The 18,188-nt window shown below is 39.5% G+C and overlaps 8 protein-coding genes across 8 annotated transcripts; 5 read left to right on the top strand and 3 right to left on the bottom strand.

Moving 5' to 3' along the window:
- Window positions 1-496: 496 nt before the first annotated feature.
- Window positions 497-2,360, bottom strand: BATDEDRAFT_36380 (uncharacterized protein). The gene is made up of 7 exons (XM_006675780.1): window positions 2,092-2,360; window positions 1,915-1,977; window positions 1,699-1,841; window positions 1,453-1,584; window positions 1,335-1,385; window positions 978-1,264; window positions 497-899 (listed from the first exon to the last, which is right to left on the bottom strand). Exons 1-7 carry the CDS (start codon window positions 2,174-2,176, stop codon window positions 668-670), a joined length of 993 nt encoding a protein of 330 aa, XP_006675843.1. The 5' UTR covers window positions 2,177-2,360; the 3' UTR covers window positions 497-667.
- Window positions 2,361-2,911: 551 nt separating this feature from the next.
- BATDEDRAFT_9091 (uncharacterized protein) lies at window positions 2,912-3,517 on the bottom strand (the record flags this gene model as incomplete). The annotated part of the gene is made up of 1 exon (XM_006675013.1): window positions 2,912-3,517. One exon carries the CDS (start codon window positions 3,515-3,517, stop codon window positions 2,912-2,914), a length of 606 nt encoding a protein of 201 aa, XP_006675076.1.
- Window positions 3,518-3,940: 423 nt separating this feature from the next.
- BATDEDRAFT_8015 (ribosome-binding protein NMD3) lies at window positions 3,941-5,877 on the top strand (the record flags this gene model as incomplete). Its single annotated transcript, XM_006674897.1, has 6 exons — window positions 3,941-4,255; window positions 4,394-4,522; window positions 4,604-4,870; window positions 4,954-5,071; window positions 5,159-5,274; window positions 5,380-5,877. Coding segments are annotated over 6 exons (1,443 nt in total), but the record flags the coding sequence as incomplete, so codon positions are not given.
- Window positions 5,878-6,025: 148 nt separating this feature from the next.
- BATDEDRAFT_84620 (Golgi transport complex subunit COG4) lies at window positions 6,026-9,126 on the bottom strand (the record flags this gene model as incomplete). The annotated part of the gene is made up of 9 exons (XM_006675916.1): window positions 6,026-6,155; window positions 6,231-6,790; window positions 6,877-7,338; window positions 7,422-7,772; window positions 7,858-8,063; window positions 8,142-8,589; window positions 8,651-8,701; window positions 8,765-8,879; window positions 8,942-9,126. 9 exons carry the CDS (start codon window positions 9,124-9,126, stop codon window positions 6,113-6,115), a joined length of 2,421 nt encoding a protein of 806 aa, XP_006675979.1. The 3' UTR covers window positions 6,026-6,112.
- A 207-nt stretch (window positions 9,127-9,333) lies between these two features.
- BATDEDRAFT_85552 (uncharacterized protein) lies at window positions 9,334-9,567 on the top strand (the record flags this gene model as incomplete). Its single annotated transcript, XM_006676204.1, has 1 exon — window positions 9,334-9,567. One exon carries the CDS (start codon window positions 9,334-9,336, stop codon window positions 9,565-9,567), a length of 234 nt encoding a protein of 77 aa, XP_006676267.1.
- A 241-nt stretch (window positions 9,568-9,808) lies between these two features.
- Window positions 9,809-11,534, top strand: BATDEDRAFT_21452 (uncharacterized protein; the record flags this gene model as incomplete). Its single annotated transcript, XM_006675228.1, has 2 exons — window positions 9,809-10,478; window positions 10,768-11,534. 2 exons carry the CDS (start codon window positions 9,809-9,811, stop codon window positions 11,532-11,534), a joined length of 1,437 nt encoding a protein of 478 aa, XP_006675291.1.
- Window positions 11,535-12,080: 546 nt separating this feature from the next.
- On the top strand, window positions 12,081-14,220 carry BATDEDRAFT_21451 (uncharacterized protein; the record flags this gene model as incomplete). Its single annotated transcript, XM_006675227.1, has 2 exons — window positions 12,081-12,572; window positions 12,700-14,220. The coding sequence occupies 2 exons, from the start codon at window positions 12,081-12,083 to the stop codon at window positions 14,218-14,220; spliced, it is 2,013 nt and encodes a 670-aa protein (XP_006675290.1).
- Window positions 14,221-15,864: 1,644 nt separating this feature from the next.
- BATDEDRAFT_84618 (uncharacterized protein) lies at window positions 15,865-18,176 on the top strand (the record flags this gene model as incomplete). The annotated part of the gene is made up of 6 exons (XM_006676203.1): window positions 15,865-15,884; window positions 16,000-16,291; window positions 17,012-17,175; window positions 17,271-17,326; window positions 17,469-17,967; window positions 18,065-18,176. 6 exons carry the CDS (start codon window positions 15,865-15,867, stop codon window positions 18,108-18,110), a joined length of 1,077 nt encoding a protein of 358 aa, XP_006676266.1. The 3' UTR covers window positions 18,111-18,176.
- Between the last annotated feature and the right edge of the window lie 12 nt (window positions 18,177-18,188).

Here is an 18,188-nt window from a genome sequence, read left to right as displayed (position 1 = left end):
ACCTTGGTAGAACCCAATTCTTTAGTGTCTGAAGTTGCTCGACAAACGAACTCATTCTTTGTTGTGATCGAGTTGTTTTCTGCAGTATTCAAGAATGAACAATATACAACTCCAATCTGTGCGACATGTGTTGAATGGTTGGTAAACCATGTCTAACAGATTGTTGGTCGAGACATGTGTGCTTGATAAAGCCCTCACATGAAAGTAGAAATCCATAAAAAATCATGTTTTGAATGCTAAACACTAAAAACTGTTTCCAAACAATGATTCGAAAGAATACAATGCTGTCCAGTAAACTGACATCAATCAGACTGTTTATCATGCATTGTATCATCCTTGATTAGTGTTCCATTTTACGCGAGTACGGTTACAAATATATACTCTGTATACTCATCGTTACAAAGTCGAGTGTTGCAAATGTAGACTGATGCAAACAACTGCGCTAGTTTGAGTACACTTGACCTTGAATCAGCTTAATAAATCAACAGGCTTAAATACTAGGATTTTCACCACTATATTCATTCAACAGTATTGATCGCTGCTCAATATTCGCATAGTTATAACTAATTCAAAAACAGTTACTATAAAACTCGAATGATGCGTTTGTTTTTAAATACTAAAAACTGCCAAGATTTCCGAACCAATCAGCAAAACCACACAACCCGTCTTATAAAGACTTTCCAGTAGTGTCATGAACCTTTTTCAGTGTATCCAAAGTCTGTACCACCCGTGGCATATCTGTACCGTCGTACAAATCATTTGCACTGAACAGCTGATGTCGTGGTATTCCCATACTTTCTACTACACCAAGAAACCCTGCGATATTCTCCATATGCATAATTGGAAACCGACCCATATTGATCTTAATTGACTCTTTGCAGCTTATTGCATTTGCCAGCCTATTCAACAATTCAAAAACACCACAGTAAGAAGACGATCAAGTTGGATTACAAAAACGCTATGTATATGAGGCTTACTTGCACAAAAGTTTACCGTCACGAAGAGATTCTCTGAGAGATACGCCAGAGTCTGGGGCCAAATCTTCATCTGCAAGAACCGAGTACAGCCATGCTCGCACTACTGGTTCAGAGACTTCTGATCCAGAAAAACTACTTTCACTTGCTCTGCTTCCATCAATTAGATTTATGGAAGATGATGGTCGAAGCTTGATTGCACCTGGATGGAACCCTAGCGGAAGAAGTGGGTTCATACCACCCATTCCTACCATCTTTTTGCGCAGTGCTTCCTGTGACGTCTCTGACTCCTATTTCAAACTAACGAGTCAAATCAAATCTTGAAAATAACAACAAAAGACTGCAAGCAATAAAATGAACCTGTTTGTGTTGAGATACCGAGTCAGACTTGGTAAGATCTTCATTTGATGGCTACATAACAAATTAAATTGGTCTACACGATATCAAAAATTGTGTGGATCAACAAATCAAGACTTACTTGAACAACATTTAACTGCAATTCGTCCCGATTGACAGAATTGTTGTCGTCATTGGAGTTGAGATTTTCAGTTGAAGATTGAGCATTGGGTTGGCGGATCGGGTTGCGTGGATTACTTCTCCATTTTGTCATCTATTACAATCAACAAAGTCAATGCAATATAGTTTAAATCAGTCGGGATCGGATTTATCAATGCATCGAGATATATACAGTAGTTGGATGTGATGACAATAGCATGTTACTTGCATGTGCCAATGGTCGTCCAGAGGTAGGCAAGACGGTAAGCTTTGAATTCGATTCTGCCAAGGATTCTCGCAGTGATAGTACAAGCTCTTCCAGTTTGGCATTTTTGGCTTGCAATTCTTCCATTTGCGAGGCGTGCTGGTTTTCTGTAAACGATCACAGGTCAGATAGGTTGGCACACTGGATTTACACCATTCAACCTGTATGTCGCTAGCTCACCTTTTTGGGCCATAGATGCTTGTTGTTCAGTCAATCGAGTCCTTAGCTGTCTAATCTCGACATCTACAATCGTATATTTCAATTAAAAATCAGCACCAGTGGTCTCATCCGATTGGAGTAATTGACAATCCTCAGTCAACACTATATACTCTGAATCCATTCGGACTAAACACTCACCCCGTTGTTGGAGCTGGTGTGTCAAATCTTCCACCGCAGAGTTATACTCGGTGTTGGATCTGTCCAGGGGCTCGACGACGTGCATTGTAGCAGCACTATCAACAGCATGCTCAGAGAAAGAATGGTCTGTGTGAGTTGAACCATCTATCCTGATTCGATTCAGAGTAGATGGAAGAGCTGTAGTAGTAGCAATAGGCGACTCGTACTGCTGGTGTTGGCTGCTGCCGAGTATTGCCTCTGTAGCAGAGGTGGGTGATGGTTGAGTACTCTAAGAACATGTTATTCAAAGTAATGTAACGGACAAGTGTTTACAGTAAAACACTCGACTGATCCTATACAGGAATGGCTCTTCAATGCTCAAGATCCACAATAGCTTACCATATGCGCGCTGCCAAATATCAAGTTCAAGTTGCAGATAACCAGCGAGGAATAAATAAATAGTGTTAGACATAGCAGGTTTGTTAATCATTGCATAGGATAATAGCATATAGTCTATTGATGAAATCCATCAACCAGCATTGATATGTTTTCCAGATACAAAACTAACTTGAATTCAACTACAAGTGAACTAGATTTTGGGGGAAATTCATGAATAGAATCTTAACTCATGCCAAGTGTCGGGAATCTGTTTCTGGCATCCGTTTTGGTTTACAAAACAAGATCCATTAGACGGTTGCTAAACGCCATTTAATTCATCAGTACATGCTAGAATTCTCCAACAAAGATTGAACGACATCTATTTATTTACTTGGGATGACAGTCAATCAGGCAATCTGCAAGTCAAATTTGCACTCATCCACCATAAAAACAAGCATCCTCACTATAGAATCAGACATGCACTTTTTTTCTTTGGTTGCTTGTTCACTCCAGACTTTCCACCACCCTTTTCATCCTTTCGATCGCGAATGCACCTCATTAGCTTGGTAAATGCTTCGTCCACATTCATCCTAGTCTTGGCGGAAGTCTCAATATACTGGCATCCCCACTCCTTGGCCTTGACCTCACACTCTCTAGTGGTTACTTGCCGTTGAGATTCCAAGTCAGCCTTATTTCCGACAAGAATAAACGGAACCTTTTCATCATCCAACACTCGCATAATCTGGTCACGAAACTCTTGTGTGTGACGAAATGACTCGGCTTCGCAGAGTGAAAACACGCAAAGAAATCCTTCGCCAGACCTATAGTAATTGTCACGAATGGCAGCATACTCTTCTTGCCCAGCCGTGTCAAGAATATCAATAAAGGATTCTTGTGAATCCAAAGTCACCTTTTTTCGGTACGAATCTGCTTTAGTTGGGTCATACTCTTCGATAAAGTCACCGTACATGTATTGAAGGGTCAGAGCAGATTTGCCTACACCACCTGAGCCCACCATGATTATTTTGTGTAGAGGGACATCTTGCTTTTTAGCTTGGTTTTTTCCCATCTGTAGTATTTATAAATTGAATGATATAAATGTGTTATACTACTTTAAAAGTAGTTGAAAACCAATGGGATGGATGGCAAAGATATACGTGTATAACTGCACAAGTATGTGCGATTCATCAAAATTACACGACTGTATGCGCATCCTCAGGATTTGGATACGAATTAAAAAATATTTTTTTATTTTCTGATTGAAAACATCAGTATTTTATACTGGACTCAGCGCATTGCTACATCGTAGGACTCGAGCAATTGCTTAATCTTTATTTTAGCAATCATATCAATTTATCATCATGGAAATATACAATCCTCAAGCAACTGAGCAACGAATGTAGGCCCATGAAATGGTGTACAAGAAAGGCCGTTTCTTGCTATTCTGGAATGACAGGAGCTAATACTACCTATTTTATTCATGTAATCCATCAATAGTCTCTGTGCATCATGTGGTACTCTGATTGTGCCCAATGCAGCCAATATGTGCATAGAATGTGTTCGTGCAAATGTGGACATCACTGACGGAATCCCAAAACAAGCTACAGTGCATTTCTGCAGAGGTTGTGACCGGTATCTTCAACCACCCAATATATGGGTTGCTTGCGAACTTGAAAGCCGTGAGCTTCTTGCCTTGTGTTTGAGAAAACTCAAAGGATTGTCAAAAGTCAGATTGGTTGATGCAGGCTTCACTTGGACTGAGCCGCATTCCAAGCGTATCAAGGTCAAACTAACTATTCAAAAAGAGGTGATTTAACCGTCTTTTAGTTCATGTTCAATATTGACTCATAGTAGAGCCAGTTTATCATTTTAATTTCATTGCTGATTCATTTTATGATTGAATTCCCTGCTTTATCCAATACAAATCTAAATGCTCAATTGATAGGTCTTTGCATCAACTATTTTACAGCAGGTGTTTATTGTTGAGTATATTGTTGCTGGCCAATACTGTGAAGAATGCACTCGTGTGGATGCCCAGTTGACATGGAAGGCAGTTGTTCAGCTTCGTCAAAAGGTAATTGATTTCAGAACCATCAGACTCTTATCATTTCACAAACCATATTAATGCATTGATATGGCTCAACTCTATCTCAAGGTTGCGCACAAGAGAACTTTTCTGTGGCTTGAACAGTTTATTCTCAAGCATAATGCCCATAAAGACACAAGCAACATAAAGGAGTTTCGTGATGGTTTGGACTTTTATTATACGCAGAGATCGCATGCTATCAAAATGGTCGAATTTTTATCTTCGGTTGTTCCACTTAAATCCAAAACTTCTGAACAGCTAATTTCAACAGATACTCATGCCGGTACTTCTGATTATAAATTTACTTACTCGGTTGAAATCGTTCCTATCTGCAAGGTGTGTAGTTTTGAATGCAACTATTGGTAAAAACCATTCGAGTTCAAGCACTAAATCTCGTTCAATGACTAAATTGTTTATAGGATGATTTGGTTTGTCTTAGTCATAAAATGGCTCGTACACTTTCTGAAATTAGTCCATTGGCACTATGCACTCGTGTAAGCAACGTGGTCACATTCACTGATCCTATTACTGGAAAATGTACGTATATACTGTTTTAATGGACCAAACAATGCGCCATCATGTTTGCATTTCAGAATCTAACACATGCTTATCTTCTGGTCTTAGCTGCTGAGATGCGTGCACCTCAATTTTGGGACTCGCCGTTTCCCACTCTGTGTGAAACCAAAGATTTGATCGAGTTTTATGTGATTGATGTGCAACTCGAAGGTCAATTTGGCAGAGTAAGTTGACTTTTATGTAGATTTAAAATCCATAGAGCCATCCAACCCAATGTCTTTGGCAATCAAATAGTGTGATAACCCATTTTAACCTTGAATTGTGTTTAGCATCAAATGGCTACAGTAGAAGTTTCCAGATCCAACGATTTATCGCGAACATTTATCGTCCGTACACATTTGGGATTCATTCTCAATGCAGGGGATCATGCCAAGGGATACATTATTGCGAATGCTAATTTCAACAATGACAATTTCGACCATCTTATGACAAGCAATCGACGTGGATTGGTTCCAGATGTGGTGCTTGTAAGAAAATCGTATCCAAACGCAAGAAGGAAGCGTCGTCGTCGTAACTGGAAACTAAAGGGATTGGTCAAGGAGGAAGACGGAGAAGTCAACCGAACAAAACTAGACAAATCTAAAACCGAAGCTGATTACGAAGTATTCTTGCGAGATGTTGAAGAGGACCCTGAACTGCGTAATATGGTCAATCTTTACAAAGGTATGTTGTGTATGATGGATTGGGACTCATTTTTTGCGTATCAATACTTGATATTAACACCAACCGATATGTTTAGCTCCCGAGCAAATCAAACCAGCCGATGACGCGGATATGGATGATTTAGAGGAGCCAGAAGAAGATTTCCCTGAAATTGATGTGGATGATCTTCTTGACGATATGGAAAATATGAATATCTCAGATACTGATCAAGTCATTGAATGAACAAGCTAAAGCAAACCAATAGCAAAAAATAGGTGTAATTTTTTTATAAATCAAGTATTTCTGATTATATTTGTCAAGCTTCCTTGTATTACAAAAAAGTCAAACCAAGTAATGCTTTTACAAGTTCAACTTGGCAATAGCATCAGCAGAAAAATCAATTCTAAATATCAAGAATGAATTAGATATGCATGAATGCACAACACTCCAAACAGTCAATTTTCAAATGATGGTTTACCTTTGACCAAGAATTTTGCGAACCTCGGAAGAACTCAAACGCCAGCTGATAGGTCCAGCCCTGACACCCCAAAACTCGTAGACCTCTTCAACTGACTCGACGTTCAACACCATAGAAATCTGGCTTAGTCTATTAAATTTATCACGCATGCTCCACTGTGTGGTATCAGCCAGAACTGCCGTCATGCCTCTAACGTCCTTGTCAAATCTTAGCGCACCCAACTGATTGAACTTTACACCAGGAGTACCTGCTACCCCATTACCACCTGCAGAACCTCCGCTAGCAGTGGTTGATGCTAAAATGTACCGCTCAAAATCCTTGACGATACTTTCTACAGTCAAGTTAATGATCAACCCATAGTTGCTTTCAGTGAGAGACTGTTTGTAGGAAGCAACAAGCTTGGTAAAAGCATTGGCAAATCGTTTGAGAAACGTCTGGGTCGCGTCGTGATGGTTGTATTCATCCTCTGACAAGATATATTTGGTGTCAGAGTAGACTGTCTGCATAAGTGGACGAATTCTGGGTTTCACGGTTTGGTTGAAAAAGTTTTCAATCCAAGTCTTGAAATAAACCCCAATTAAATGGTAAGCAAATGCATCGATATAGTATCTGCCATGAGTTAATACAAACAAATAATGGTAATTACCTGCAAAATGTTTTGAAATTTGTGTGCGTGCTCAGTCAACACATCCAAACAACTTTTAATCTTCTCATGGTCCCTTTGAGTGACTCCTCCAAAAGTTTTGTTGACCAGTTCTTCTACTTCCTTGGCCAGCTTGATGGTATATTCGCAGCTGACACCAATGTTATTCAATGTAACAATAAACATTTGTTTTGGATCTGCAGATGCGCTGCCATGATTTGAACCTGAAGTTCCAGATAAGCCAATGCCTCCGCTGCTGTTTGTAAAGGCTTGCGAGAGACGACGCTGCAAAACATTTATAAATTCAACTTCAAGAAGACGATCAATAGAGTTGATGAGAGCAGCTAGACAATCCGTGTTGCTAGTAGAGACTCCTCTACGAATACTTGTTTCAAGGATAAAAAACACATCATCCACACAACTAGAAGTGAGACTTGCAGCATCATGCTCATCAATCTTTAGTGCCTAGATATATGCACAGAAAATAGATTAGTGTTGGATTGGAGTTTAGTGATATCAAAAGTAGACATTCAAGTGCAGCAACCTACCTTTTCAATGCTCTGACGTATAAAGTAATCCTCGATAGAGATATAGTATCCAATAAATATATGGATCTGCTCATTTAAGCTGCTTGTTGGCATAAGCCCATCTTTGCCGTTTTCAGAAAGACTATCGCTGCTAGCATTTGCTTTGAGAGTATTGACTTGGTCCGATGCACGCATGCGCAAGAATCGGTCAAAATAATATGCCTTTTGACACACTGTAGTGATTTCACCAAGAATCAAGTCTAATTCGCGCGGATCCACGGGTGGTTGCATTTGTTGAGTATCGGTTAGATTTGATGTGCCTTTCTGCGGTTTGCGCCTATTTTGATTCTCATACTGCTGAATTTCCTTGACCTATTGGTGTGAATGCAGCAATCAGACAAGTCAGTATGTTTACAAGTCGTGTTTCCAGCTTTGATGATGTAGCAAATACCGATACCTTTCGTTCTAGTTGGAGAGTTTCTTTGAGACCACCCAAAATAATAGAAGATTGAATATCAGCCTCACGCTGAAGACGAACCATTACGGGCAACATACGACCAGGTCCATAATATGTTTCTACTAGATCGATTTGACGATCAATCATGGTTGCAATGGCCTCGAATAACTTGGTAAGAAGATCGACATAAACCATTTTTTGTTTTCCTATAAATTTGAAAAAAATGAGTGCGATTTTGGATCCAAGCCTAAAGGCAATGGATTCAAATGGAGTGATTACTATACCGGCTTCGATTGCAGCACGAATACCATCCTGACAACTACGAGATACGGTGCGACAGATATGCGCAGAAAACAAATCCAAGCCTAAATCTACTTTACCTATCAGAGGAAATAGCTTAAAGCATCTTACAATACCATCAGGCTTATCATTGCATGCGGCCGTTTCAAATGCTTCCATGACCATATTTGTCAAAGTAGCCTGAGCGGATTCTAATTGAGTAACTGGGGAAGGACCAAGAAGCCCAAGCGTATCGGTATCAGGATTTGAAGGGATATTAGTGATTGACGAATCAGGATTGGAAAGTGTGTTGGTAGATTCTGGTGGGAGAGTAGTTATGGTGAATATTTCCTGAATAGGAACCACATTGAATTGCAGATATTTGTGAATATACGATGCACCCATTTCATAATCATTCTCTAGTATTGCCATGTGAGCACCATATGCGCAGATCTTGAATGTATAAAAATCGATTAGCTTCAACTTGATTACAGTAGCAAGATTGAGTGTTTACCTTGAGTTCTTGGATGTCATGAAGCAGCTCCAAAGTGGTTTTAACTCTCGACTAGTATTTAAATGTGGATGAGGACAGTTGGCTACACGATGACATACAACAAGATGGACTCACTTGCTCCAAATCCAGTTGCCTGACTTTATCGCTGATTCCCTGGGCAATACTCCAAGTCTTGTCAATGACTCTTAGTAACCCATCAGTATCTGTGCGTAACGAATGCAGTTGTGGTCTGAAATATGTTTATTAGAGTACTGAACAAGCCATCAACTATACTGGATAGAGCAGCAATACCTCAACAATTCTAGTTTGTCCAGAGTGACATTCAGTTGATGTTGGCCTTGAAGGATAGAGTCCAGATCAGCATCGACATTAGCTTCTTCCAACTTCAAAATAGCCAATTGCTCCTTAATCTGATGAATATCGGTCAGACCATGAAGTTTCTGGAGTGATAAAGACTCTACCAAAGAGTCGTTCATGAGTAGATGCGAGAATAAGACCAGAACTGTTGTGGTGGATCGACAGGTAAAGTTTTCATCAACTGCAAATGGACTGCATTCAGCTCATATGAACAAGTCAGTCGATCCTGTGCGTTGCGATTCACACCATAGCCAGCTGGACTGCTCAGTGACTCAGTCTTTGTATTTGTATGTCGAGTTCAGTCGTTTCTTATTCCAACTGTCAAGATGAGTTGTATCAACGCACAAGCTACTGACAGACACATTGACGATTATCCCCAACTCTACAGAGAGGCTGTCAACCACCCTGAAAAGGTTGCTGTCGAATGCTTGGAGAATAAGCTCTGTCCTCCAAGTGCTCCCAATCCTCCCAACCATCAACACACTCCTCACCCTACTCCCGACCTGTATCCTGCTGTCCTGCGTCAAGTAGAAAACCTTGGCATTCCAAGACAGAATTAACTCAGCTGCAGTGGTCTGCAATCAAAACTGCAAAATAAACTATTCTGTTGCATTTGACTAATATGAATGCATTGATGGAAGCCTTTGGAGAGTGAAGAGTGAATTAGCTACTGTGTATGATGAGTTTCATGCATCCATCAGTCATACAGGGAGGCCGCCATCAAGTTTAAAACCTGTAATTGGAGTTTCCTTTTTTAACAGCAACAAATCTGACGGATTGTATTGGGTTGATTCGTATAACATGCATTGGCGGATTGCTACTCTGGCATTTGTATTACTTCAGACTGTCCTTGCTCATGTATGGCCACTCAATGACAATGGAACTCCTGCTTCTGGTTCTATTCAAACCTTCTTCATGAGTCCAAAGAATCTGTGGATCAATCGTCAGTTTTGGCAGCAGGGCCATAACGAACTACGTCCTGCTATCCGTCGTATTCTGCGTCTAGCTGATGGTGCTGTTCTGGACGCTACATCATACTCGGTTACTTCAAAGAATACTTCACTGTTGTCTCCTTCCAATGACCCACACTACTACTACTCGCTCTCGACTCAGTTTTGGCCTCAAGCTGCCAACAACAACTCTTCTCCCATCTCTGGTGCTCCATATGCTTTTTACGATGGATATATCAACCCAGAGGTCTATCTTTATCAGGATCCACAGTACATTCAAGTCATGTTTGATGATGTATATCATTGTGCTCTTGCATTCTTTTTTACTGGCAATGAAACTTATGCCCAAACAGCCACCAAGCGACTTAATACCTGGTTTTTGGATCCTGCCACTGCCATGAAGCCCAGTATGGAGTTTGCTGCTTCCATTCGTGGCGTCGATACTACTGAGGGAAAAAACACCTTTGATGTAACTACTGCCAATGGTACCATGCAGGTGGATGCAACCAGTGTTTTAATGGGTACGTTTTACAATGCAGAGGTTATTTTTCAATGCTGTTTTACTTGAAATCAACCCTATTTTTCCAAATTATTACTCGTTCATTATCAACCTTGTGCTACGGTAAACCAACCGTTGGCCATGTTGGCTACTATGCCACAGGGTTCTTGTAAAGACTCGACATAGTTTGAAAAGATGACACATTCAAGCAGCCTTGATAAAACCTGCTTGTGTTTTGTTGAACCGATCAGAAATAATTGCTGTAATGTTGGTATGCGTGCTGGGCTAAACATCACATTTTATGATTCTAGATTTCAACAAGGTTTATCAGCTGATAGATGCCATTGGATTACTTCGTATCTCTTCTTCTTTCACCAATGCTCATTATCAGGGCATGCATGCATGGATGAAGAGTTTTTATGATTGGTCACAATCCAGTAAGCGTGCAAAGTCGTTTGCTTTGTCGGTCAACAACCAAGGAACTTGGAACGATGTACAGCAGGTGTCGATTCTTTTGTTTCTTAATAGAACTGAAGATGCTAATAATATAATTCTGAAAAACACCGTCTCCCGTATGGCGCTACAGATTGCATCTCCAGATGGCTCACAACCAATTGAACAGACTCGCCAAATGTCATGGTTTCATTCAGTTCACAACCTGGAAGCGTTGTATGTTCTGGGCTCACTTTCCCGTAGTCTATCAACGGATTTGTTCCAGTATATCGATCCATCCACTAAACAGCCAATTCTTTCCAATGCACTAAAGTATCTAATTCCATTTGCGCAAAACAACGGTGCTGGATGGGTCGGAACCAATATTGGTAAATTTGACCCATCGACTGTCAATGAGCTTTGCAAGCATGCATTTATTGTGTATCGTGAAGAATCGTTTATGGATGCTATCCAATTGCTGCAATCTAAGCCCAAATCATGGAATCCTAGTAGATTGTGGACTCCTTATCTTGCATACGATTCACCAAATAGGAATGCTGCAATCGACAAATCTACTGGCAGCATTGGTTTTGTTGTTGCTATTTTGGCTGCATATTGGGGATTTGCCTCTCTTTTCCTATTCTAATGCCTTGTGGAATCCTGGGTATACATATTGGTTAGGGTGGTGAAAGGTATGCGTACTTTTTGCTTATTGGTAGCCAGCTGATTTGTTTTAATTGGAATTGCATGGTCGTTGGAGCAATCTCAACGATACTATTGCATCCACCGTTTATCTTTCTTTTCATTCCATCTTAATAGCTTTCCCAACTTTCAGTTTTGCCCTTTTTTGAACTACTTTGGCAAGTATGTAAGTATGTTTGGTATTGGCGCATTCGTTTATATCTTCCATTTCCAAAATATCAATTTCATGCTTTTGGTAGCTACTGAATACATACAATACTATATTTTTTACTTTTATTTTCTCGTTGATGTTACCATTACCATATTCATATAGAATGGAACACTGAATAAAAATGACAAGATACATAATAAACAATCAGTCTCATGAAATGATTGGTGTCAGTTTACTGGACAATCTTGTTTAAAAAATTGAAAATGTCTTGGAAGAGCGTAACGAGTATCCAACTATTGCATATCTTGGATCAATAAGTTGTATTTTATATGAATACAAATGCCTGGCAATCAGAGCAAGCCCTCAGGCGACAAAGCTTCAATCCATCAAAATGTGGCATTTTACAAGTTGAGATTAGATATGGCCACGTATCGACCACCACCAGTCTCGATACTCGAGAGAGTTGAATCTACTCCTGCCAGTGCCATAAATACTGCTGCTACAGAAACATCCATTGCTACCAACGATGCTACTTTATCTCACTTGCCTCTGCTTCAACCTCGTACACTTCCATTTCTTCAGCCACCGCTCCAATCGCCCAAATCCAATGCCTTTCAAGCCAGACAGACAGCACTCTTGCTATTAGCTATTATCCCAGAAGCACTATTTGATGCTCTCTTGATCCCATTGTACCCCTTTGTAGTCAAACATCTTTTACCCGATGAATCGAATATTGGTCAATACGTCGGACTAATGGCTTCATCATTTTATCTGCCTCTGTTTGTCATGAACTTAGTTTGGGGTGGCATATCGGATCGATATGGTCGTAAAGTAAGTTTAACAATCTATCTAGAGATGATTTCAGTGAAAGTGGATTGGATTTAGAGTCGAGTCGAGTTTATTACCGATTTAATTGATTCCCAAACTTGATTAAACTTTAAAAATCTATGCCAACTAGCCAGTTCTCATCATTGGACTTGTCGCTTGTCTTGTCACTACGTTGGGTATAGGTCTCAGTCAGTCGTTTTGGCTGACCATCACATTTCGGTTCATTGCAGGCGTATTTGGAGCAAACTCCACCGTTGCCAAAGGAATGTTGGGAGATATCTCTAGTGATGATGCAAGCAGATCTACTGCCTATGCTCTCTACGGAAGTATTTACGGTATCAGTGGAATTGTAGGACCCATTATTGGTGGGATTCTTGCTGATCCTGCAACTGTGTACCCAGATCTGTTTGGAAACAATCACTTTCTAAAAGAGTTTCCCTTTATTCTGCCTAGCTTGCTTGGTGCCGGTTTAACATGTGTGAGTCTTTTGACGACCATAGTAATGCTGAATGAACAATATGGTTCAAAACTCTCATATTCTACCGTGGAGACTACTGACGATGCGACAGACTTGTACAATAACAGAGTAAGCATAGATAGCATTACAAACGATTTGAGGTTGGACCAGCAAAATGATCACGCAGGCGCTGATGTAATCTTGCTAAATGACTCTCTTGGTGTTACAATCTCCGCTGGTGGGACAATGCGTTTAGCTAGGAGAAAAATGTCCATGATTGGAATGCATTCCGAGGCATCTTTGAAGGGATTGACACATCATCTTGATGATGATTCCTATATGAGTGATGGCCATGCATCGTCCATCTCTGCAGCCTATTTACCCGTCGACACAAGTGAGATGTCTCATCATAGCAACGTACATCAGCGATCTGGATCAACACGTCGACATGACGACGAGACGAGTGACGAAAATACGGACAATACACATTTCATTTATCCACCATGTCAGCCTATATCTCATCCAGAGCCCTTTGTTCTTCTCAGCAGAAAAACTCTAAGTCCTATCATACTGTATTGTGCTATTGCGCTGACAAATAGTATGTATGTGACTAGTCTTCCTCTATTTCTTTCTGCGCCGCGATCAACTGCCATTATACAATCTACACCCCATCACATCAATGGAACCGGTGCAGGTCTCAACTCTCGCGATACCTCGTTTTACCTCACTGCCATTTACGCTGCAAAGCTATCGACTCAACTCATACTGTTTCATCACATTAAAAGAATTTTTACAACATGGGGAAAGTCTCGCGGATCTTTTCTTGCTGCAATGATGCTCCTCATTCCTGCACAGCTTTTGGTTCCATTGGTAACAGTATTTGTTCAGGGTCTAAAGGAGACTGATCCAATTCCGGCATCGTTTTCTTTGGCGCTGATTGGGATTATGGCCATGTTTGGGTTGGCAGAAGCAACTGCATACATTAGTGTAATTGTCATGATCACGGAAAGTGCAGCAGGAAGCGGAGCTTTGGGACTTGCTCATGGTTTTGCTAGTACTATGGCTGCATGTATGCGAACCGTTGGACCGTCCATTATTGGATGGATGTGGGAAGTTGGAGGTACTCCATGGGTCGTGTTTATTGGTAGTGCATGTGTTGCTTTATTCGGTGTTGTTGCTGCTTGGTTTGCATAATAGATCTACGTTTAGACTTTATTCAATTTCCCCATTATTTTAAATATACTCTGTATTTTAGTGTCTAAATAGGTATACATTCATTCCCTGATCGAAAAATAGTGAACTAAAATATCCTAATGTGCTTGTACTATTCTAGTCATACTATTAATTATCCACTATACATAAAATCATGATTTAAATTTTACTATACAAGCACCAAAACGGTCAATTGTATCTATAATAGGACCCACGACATTAACACCGCAATCTACACTTGCTTTTTGATAAAAAAAATAAGTCCTCATTAAATCCAATAGACTGTTTATAAAACACTACCTAATTTTCAAGATTGCTAGATTAGTGCTAAAATAACACGGCTACTGACTCGTATAGATGATTAAAGTGACTTTGAATCAGAGTCGGTACAGTTTGTTTGAATCCCAACTGAAATACACAAGAATGCTGCAAGAAAAACATCACAAGACTGTTTTTGACTACTTAATTCCATTTAGTCGATACCGAAAGCAATGCTATTCCGACCAACACTGATAAGAACAATACCGAGTATTAGGATAAAAAGCTATTTTTATTATTGTGGATAATACGTGTGCTGATTCAGACCATTGGAAGCGCTTGTACAGTTTTATAAACTACAATAGGATAGATAAGCTTCCACAATGGACAAGTACAGGATTTAAACTAGCGCGTAGATACAAGCAGACTGCTTCAAGGTTTTACATTGTGGATACATTGTGTTGATAAAAGTATACACTTTTATGGGTTTCGAGTCTACGCCACGTTAATTAGTCATTATTGCCAAAATATGGTGGCAATGGAAATACCATAGCATATACACCGAGGCTTGTTTGTTTAGCCCGTATAATTGGATACGATTTAAATCTCAAGCAGTGGAAACGGATTAGTTAATATTACAGTATACATATTTTATTGGGTGTGGATAAGGCTCAACTATATAACTCACCTTTTTTTTCAAATTTCATAAAAGCATGTCATCATGATGCATACTCGTATTGTGTGGAGCTTGAAGAACAGGTAGTCTGCATGGTAATTGGATTTGCCAAGAATGAGAGTCGTATTCACGTGAAATGAAACACTAAGAACTAAGCGAATGTTTAAAGCAGTACTCACATGTTTGTTACAATCCATCTTGCATCTCTTCAACTCTTTTTTCCTACATACCGAATATTGCAAGTAAGCATTGGATGGTTTACATGGAAGCAACGGTTGCATGTTTGAAATGTGTAATCTTTGGTTTCTTGAACTAGAACGCGAACGTACGAGTTTTAGAATACAATAAAAACAAATCTGTAGAGTTGGGCTAAAAACAACCAGATCCAATGTCTAGATTTCAATGAACGAACCTAGTTTCAAACCTGTCGATCGTACAATGTATAACTCGAAAGAGAACAATATCAGTTTATAACTATGTTTTGATTGTGTATGCATCATATGATGCATGCTGTGTTTGAAGAGTCGAGTGTCAACTGAAGCAGTCAATCTTCAATAGAAAAGCACACGGATATTTAATCATTGTTTATTTCGAGACAAAATAAAGGCAATCACTTTAGAATAAATATAAAAGTATTTTATTTTACGTAAATACGGTTGTAAATCGACTTGCCCGTGATAATTAAAAATCAGATGAGAGCCAACTCCACTAGGTAACATTGAGTTGATGAATGTAATAGTATGGTTTGAATCTTATGGCTGCGTACGGGGGTTTAATCGCTAAGCTAGCGACTGGGTAGCTCACTGGTATCATTTTCCAATATCTAGTGCTGCTGCTCTCGAGCAAATGCACTCAAAGCAGATTGATCAGTATCTTTTGCAAGAAAAAATACTCCGAGATAAGATTATGCTAGAACCTAGAGTGCTTGTTTTGGGCAGTGGGGACAGTGGCAAGACAACTTTAATGAAGCAGCTCAAAATTCTGCATGCTGGAGGATATTGCGACCAAGAGCGCCAGTCTTACAACGAAAAAATATGCGATAATATTGTCGACTCGATGCTGGCTATTCTTGCCTTGCTGCACATCAAGAATATCTCAGTGAAAAATATCACAACCAAGGTAAGTGACGCTTTTAAAACTGGTGTTGGCTGGAATTGACATTGCTTCCACAGATGGTGATACCGTGCCAGATTCATGTGCTTTTTATTTGACCACAACTACACTATTTCAGTGTATTGACATATGGTATTCTCACACATCCCTATATTACACCCATATTCATGTAAAATGGAACACTTGTATTTATTTTACTTTGGAATATGCAATGGTTGAATCTTTATTGCGCTCTTCTATTATAAATTGAAATTCTCGATTCTTCCAAACACAACACCCATCATAAATACACAATCCAACTGGTTTTGAATTGGGGTTGTTCCTTTTCCTCATTTGGCATAACCATACATTGCACGATCGCCAAGTTTGAAATCTAGATATTGGGCTCTACTGTTGTCAATCACTCGTATCTGTATGCCAAAAACTTGCAGATGTGCTTGCGCTCTAGCTCAAAAAAACAGATTGGACGTTCCGGGAATGCAACTATGTTTCCATGTCAGTCATCCAATGTTTGGTTTGCAGGAAAGGAGGTTGAAGATGGAACAGATGTAAAGGATGTAGATGTACTGAAACTGTAATGTGGACGCTGCTTTAAACATTCTACCATTTCATAAACTGGCCGTTTATTATACACTTTAGCATTCTTATTCAGTGGTTCATTTTACGTGAATACAGCTGTATTATACTGAGATCGTTTATACTGACGCATATCCAATCGAAATCTAGACCAATATTGATCTATTGCGCAATTATTTTCAAACATCCCCCGAAGAAGTACTCCAAAAGCCTCTCACTGCAGATATTGCACAGATTATTCAGAAATTATGGGCCGATGAAGATATTAAGGGTGCTTTTTACAGCACAACTACAATTCAAGATACTGCGCCATAGTAAGCAATATGATCTAAATGAGGACATATTTGCAACAAAAATGCTGTTTGCCATTAGATCTAACTCGATTGTCCAATGTATCATTTTAACCAAGCTTTCTTGCAGATCCAGTCAAGTTTACTTCTTTATCATACAAACCAACGGATACTGGTAAGAGCATGAAAACCAAATCCTAATATAAGGTCAAACAACTTCAATGCTGGTCAAGTCGCTTCATTGCATCCAACTGTTTTACCATGAGTTGAGATGATTATTGAACACAAATTTATTATGACTCGGTTTTGTATATTAGACATTCTCAATACTCGACTTCCAACCATCCAGGTCTCAGAATCGATTATCAAGCTTGAAAAGAACACGGTACACTTTTTTGATGTCGGTGGTCAACAAAAGTACCGGAAACAATGGATTCCATATTTTGACGATGTTCACAATATTGTTTTTGTTGTTTCGATATCCTCATATGATCAACAACTTCAAGAAAATTCAACCATCAACCGAATGCATGATGCGCTTGATTTGTTTGGAAATATCTGCAATGCTCCCCTGTTGAAGCACACCAGTATGACTTTGATGCTAAACAAGAGTGATATCTTTGCAACCAAAATTGCAAAATCACCCATCAACAAATACTTTCCAGATTATAAGGGCGGCAATGATATAAAAAAAGGCTACCGGTATTTTGAAAAAAAGTTTATTTTGCAAAACCAGCAGGATAATAAGCGTATTTCGACTCATATCACTTGCTGTACAGACACAAAGGCTATGGACGTTATCATTTCGACTGTACTGTAAGTTTACTCCTGATAGCCCATCTGCAGTCAAGCCTATTTTTTAACACTGCTAAAATCAAATGTGTATTTTTGTATTGGTATCCTACATGAATAGGACAACAATGCTTTCGCAAATGCTTCACTCTAGTGGTTTCATCTAGACATCTAAATGCTGGCACTAAACTAGATGCATAATTGAAAATCCAATAAACAATACATTTTCAAAATTTCAAACTTGC

Source organism: Batrachochytrium dendrobatidis, assembly GCF_000203795.2.
Source record: "Batrachochytrium dendrobatidis JAM81 unplaced genomic scaffold BATDEscaffold_1, whole genome shotgun sequence".
Lineage (NCBI taxonomy): Eukaryota > Fungi > Chytridiomycota > Chytridiomycetes > Rhizophydiales > Batrachochytrium > Batrachochytrium dendrobatidis.
The sequence above is the reverse complement of the archived record's forward strand: the minus strand, read 5'-3'. Positions and strand labels throughout refer to the sequence as shown.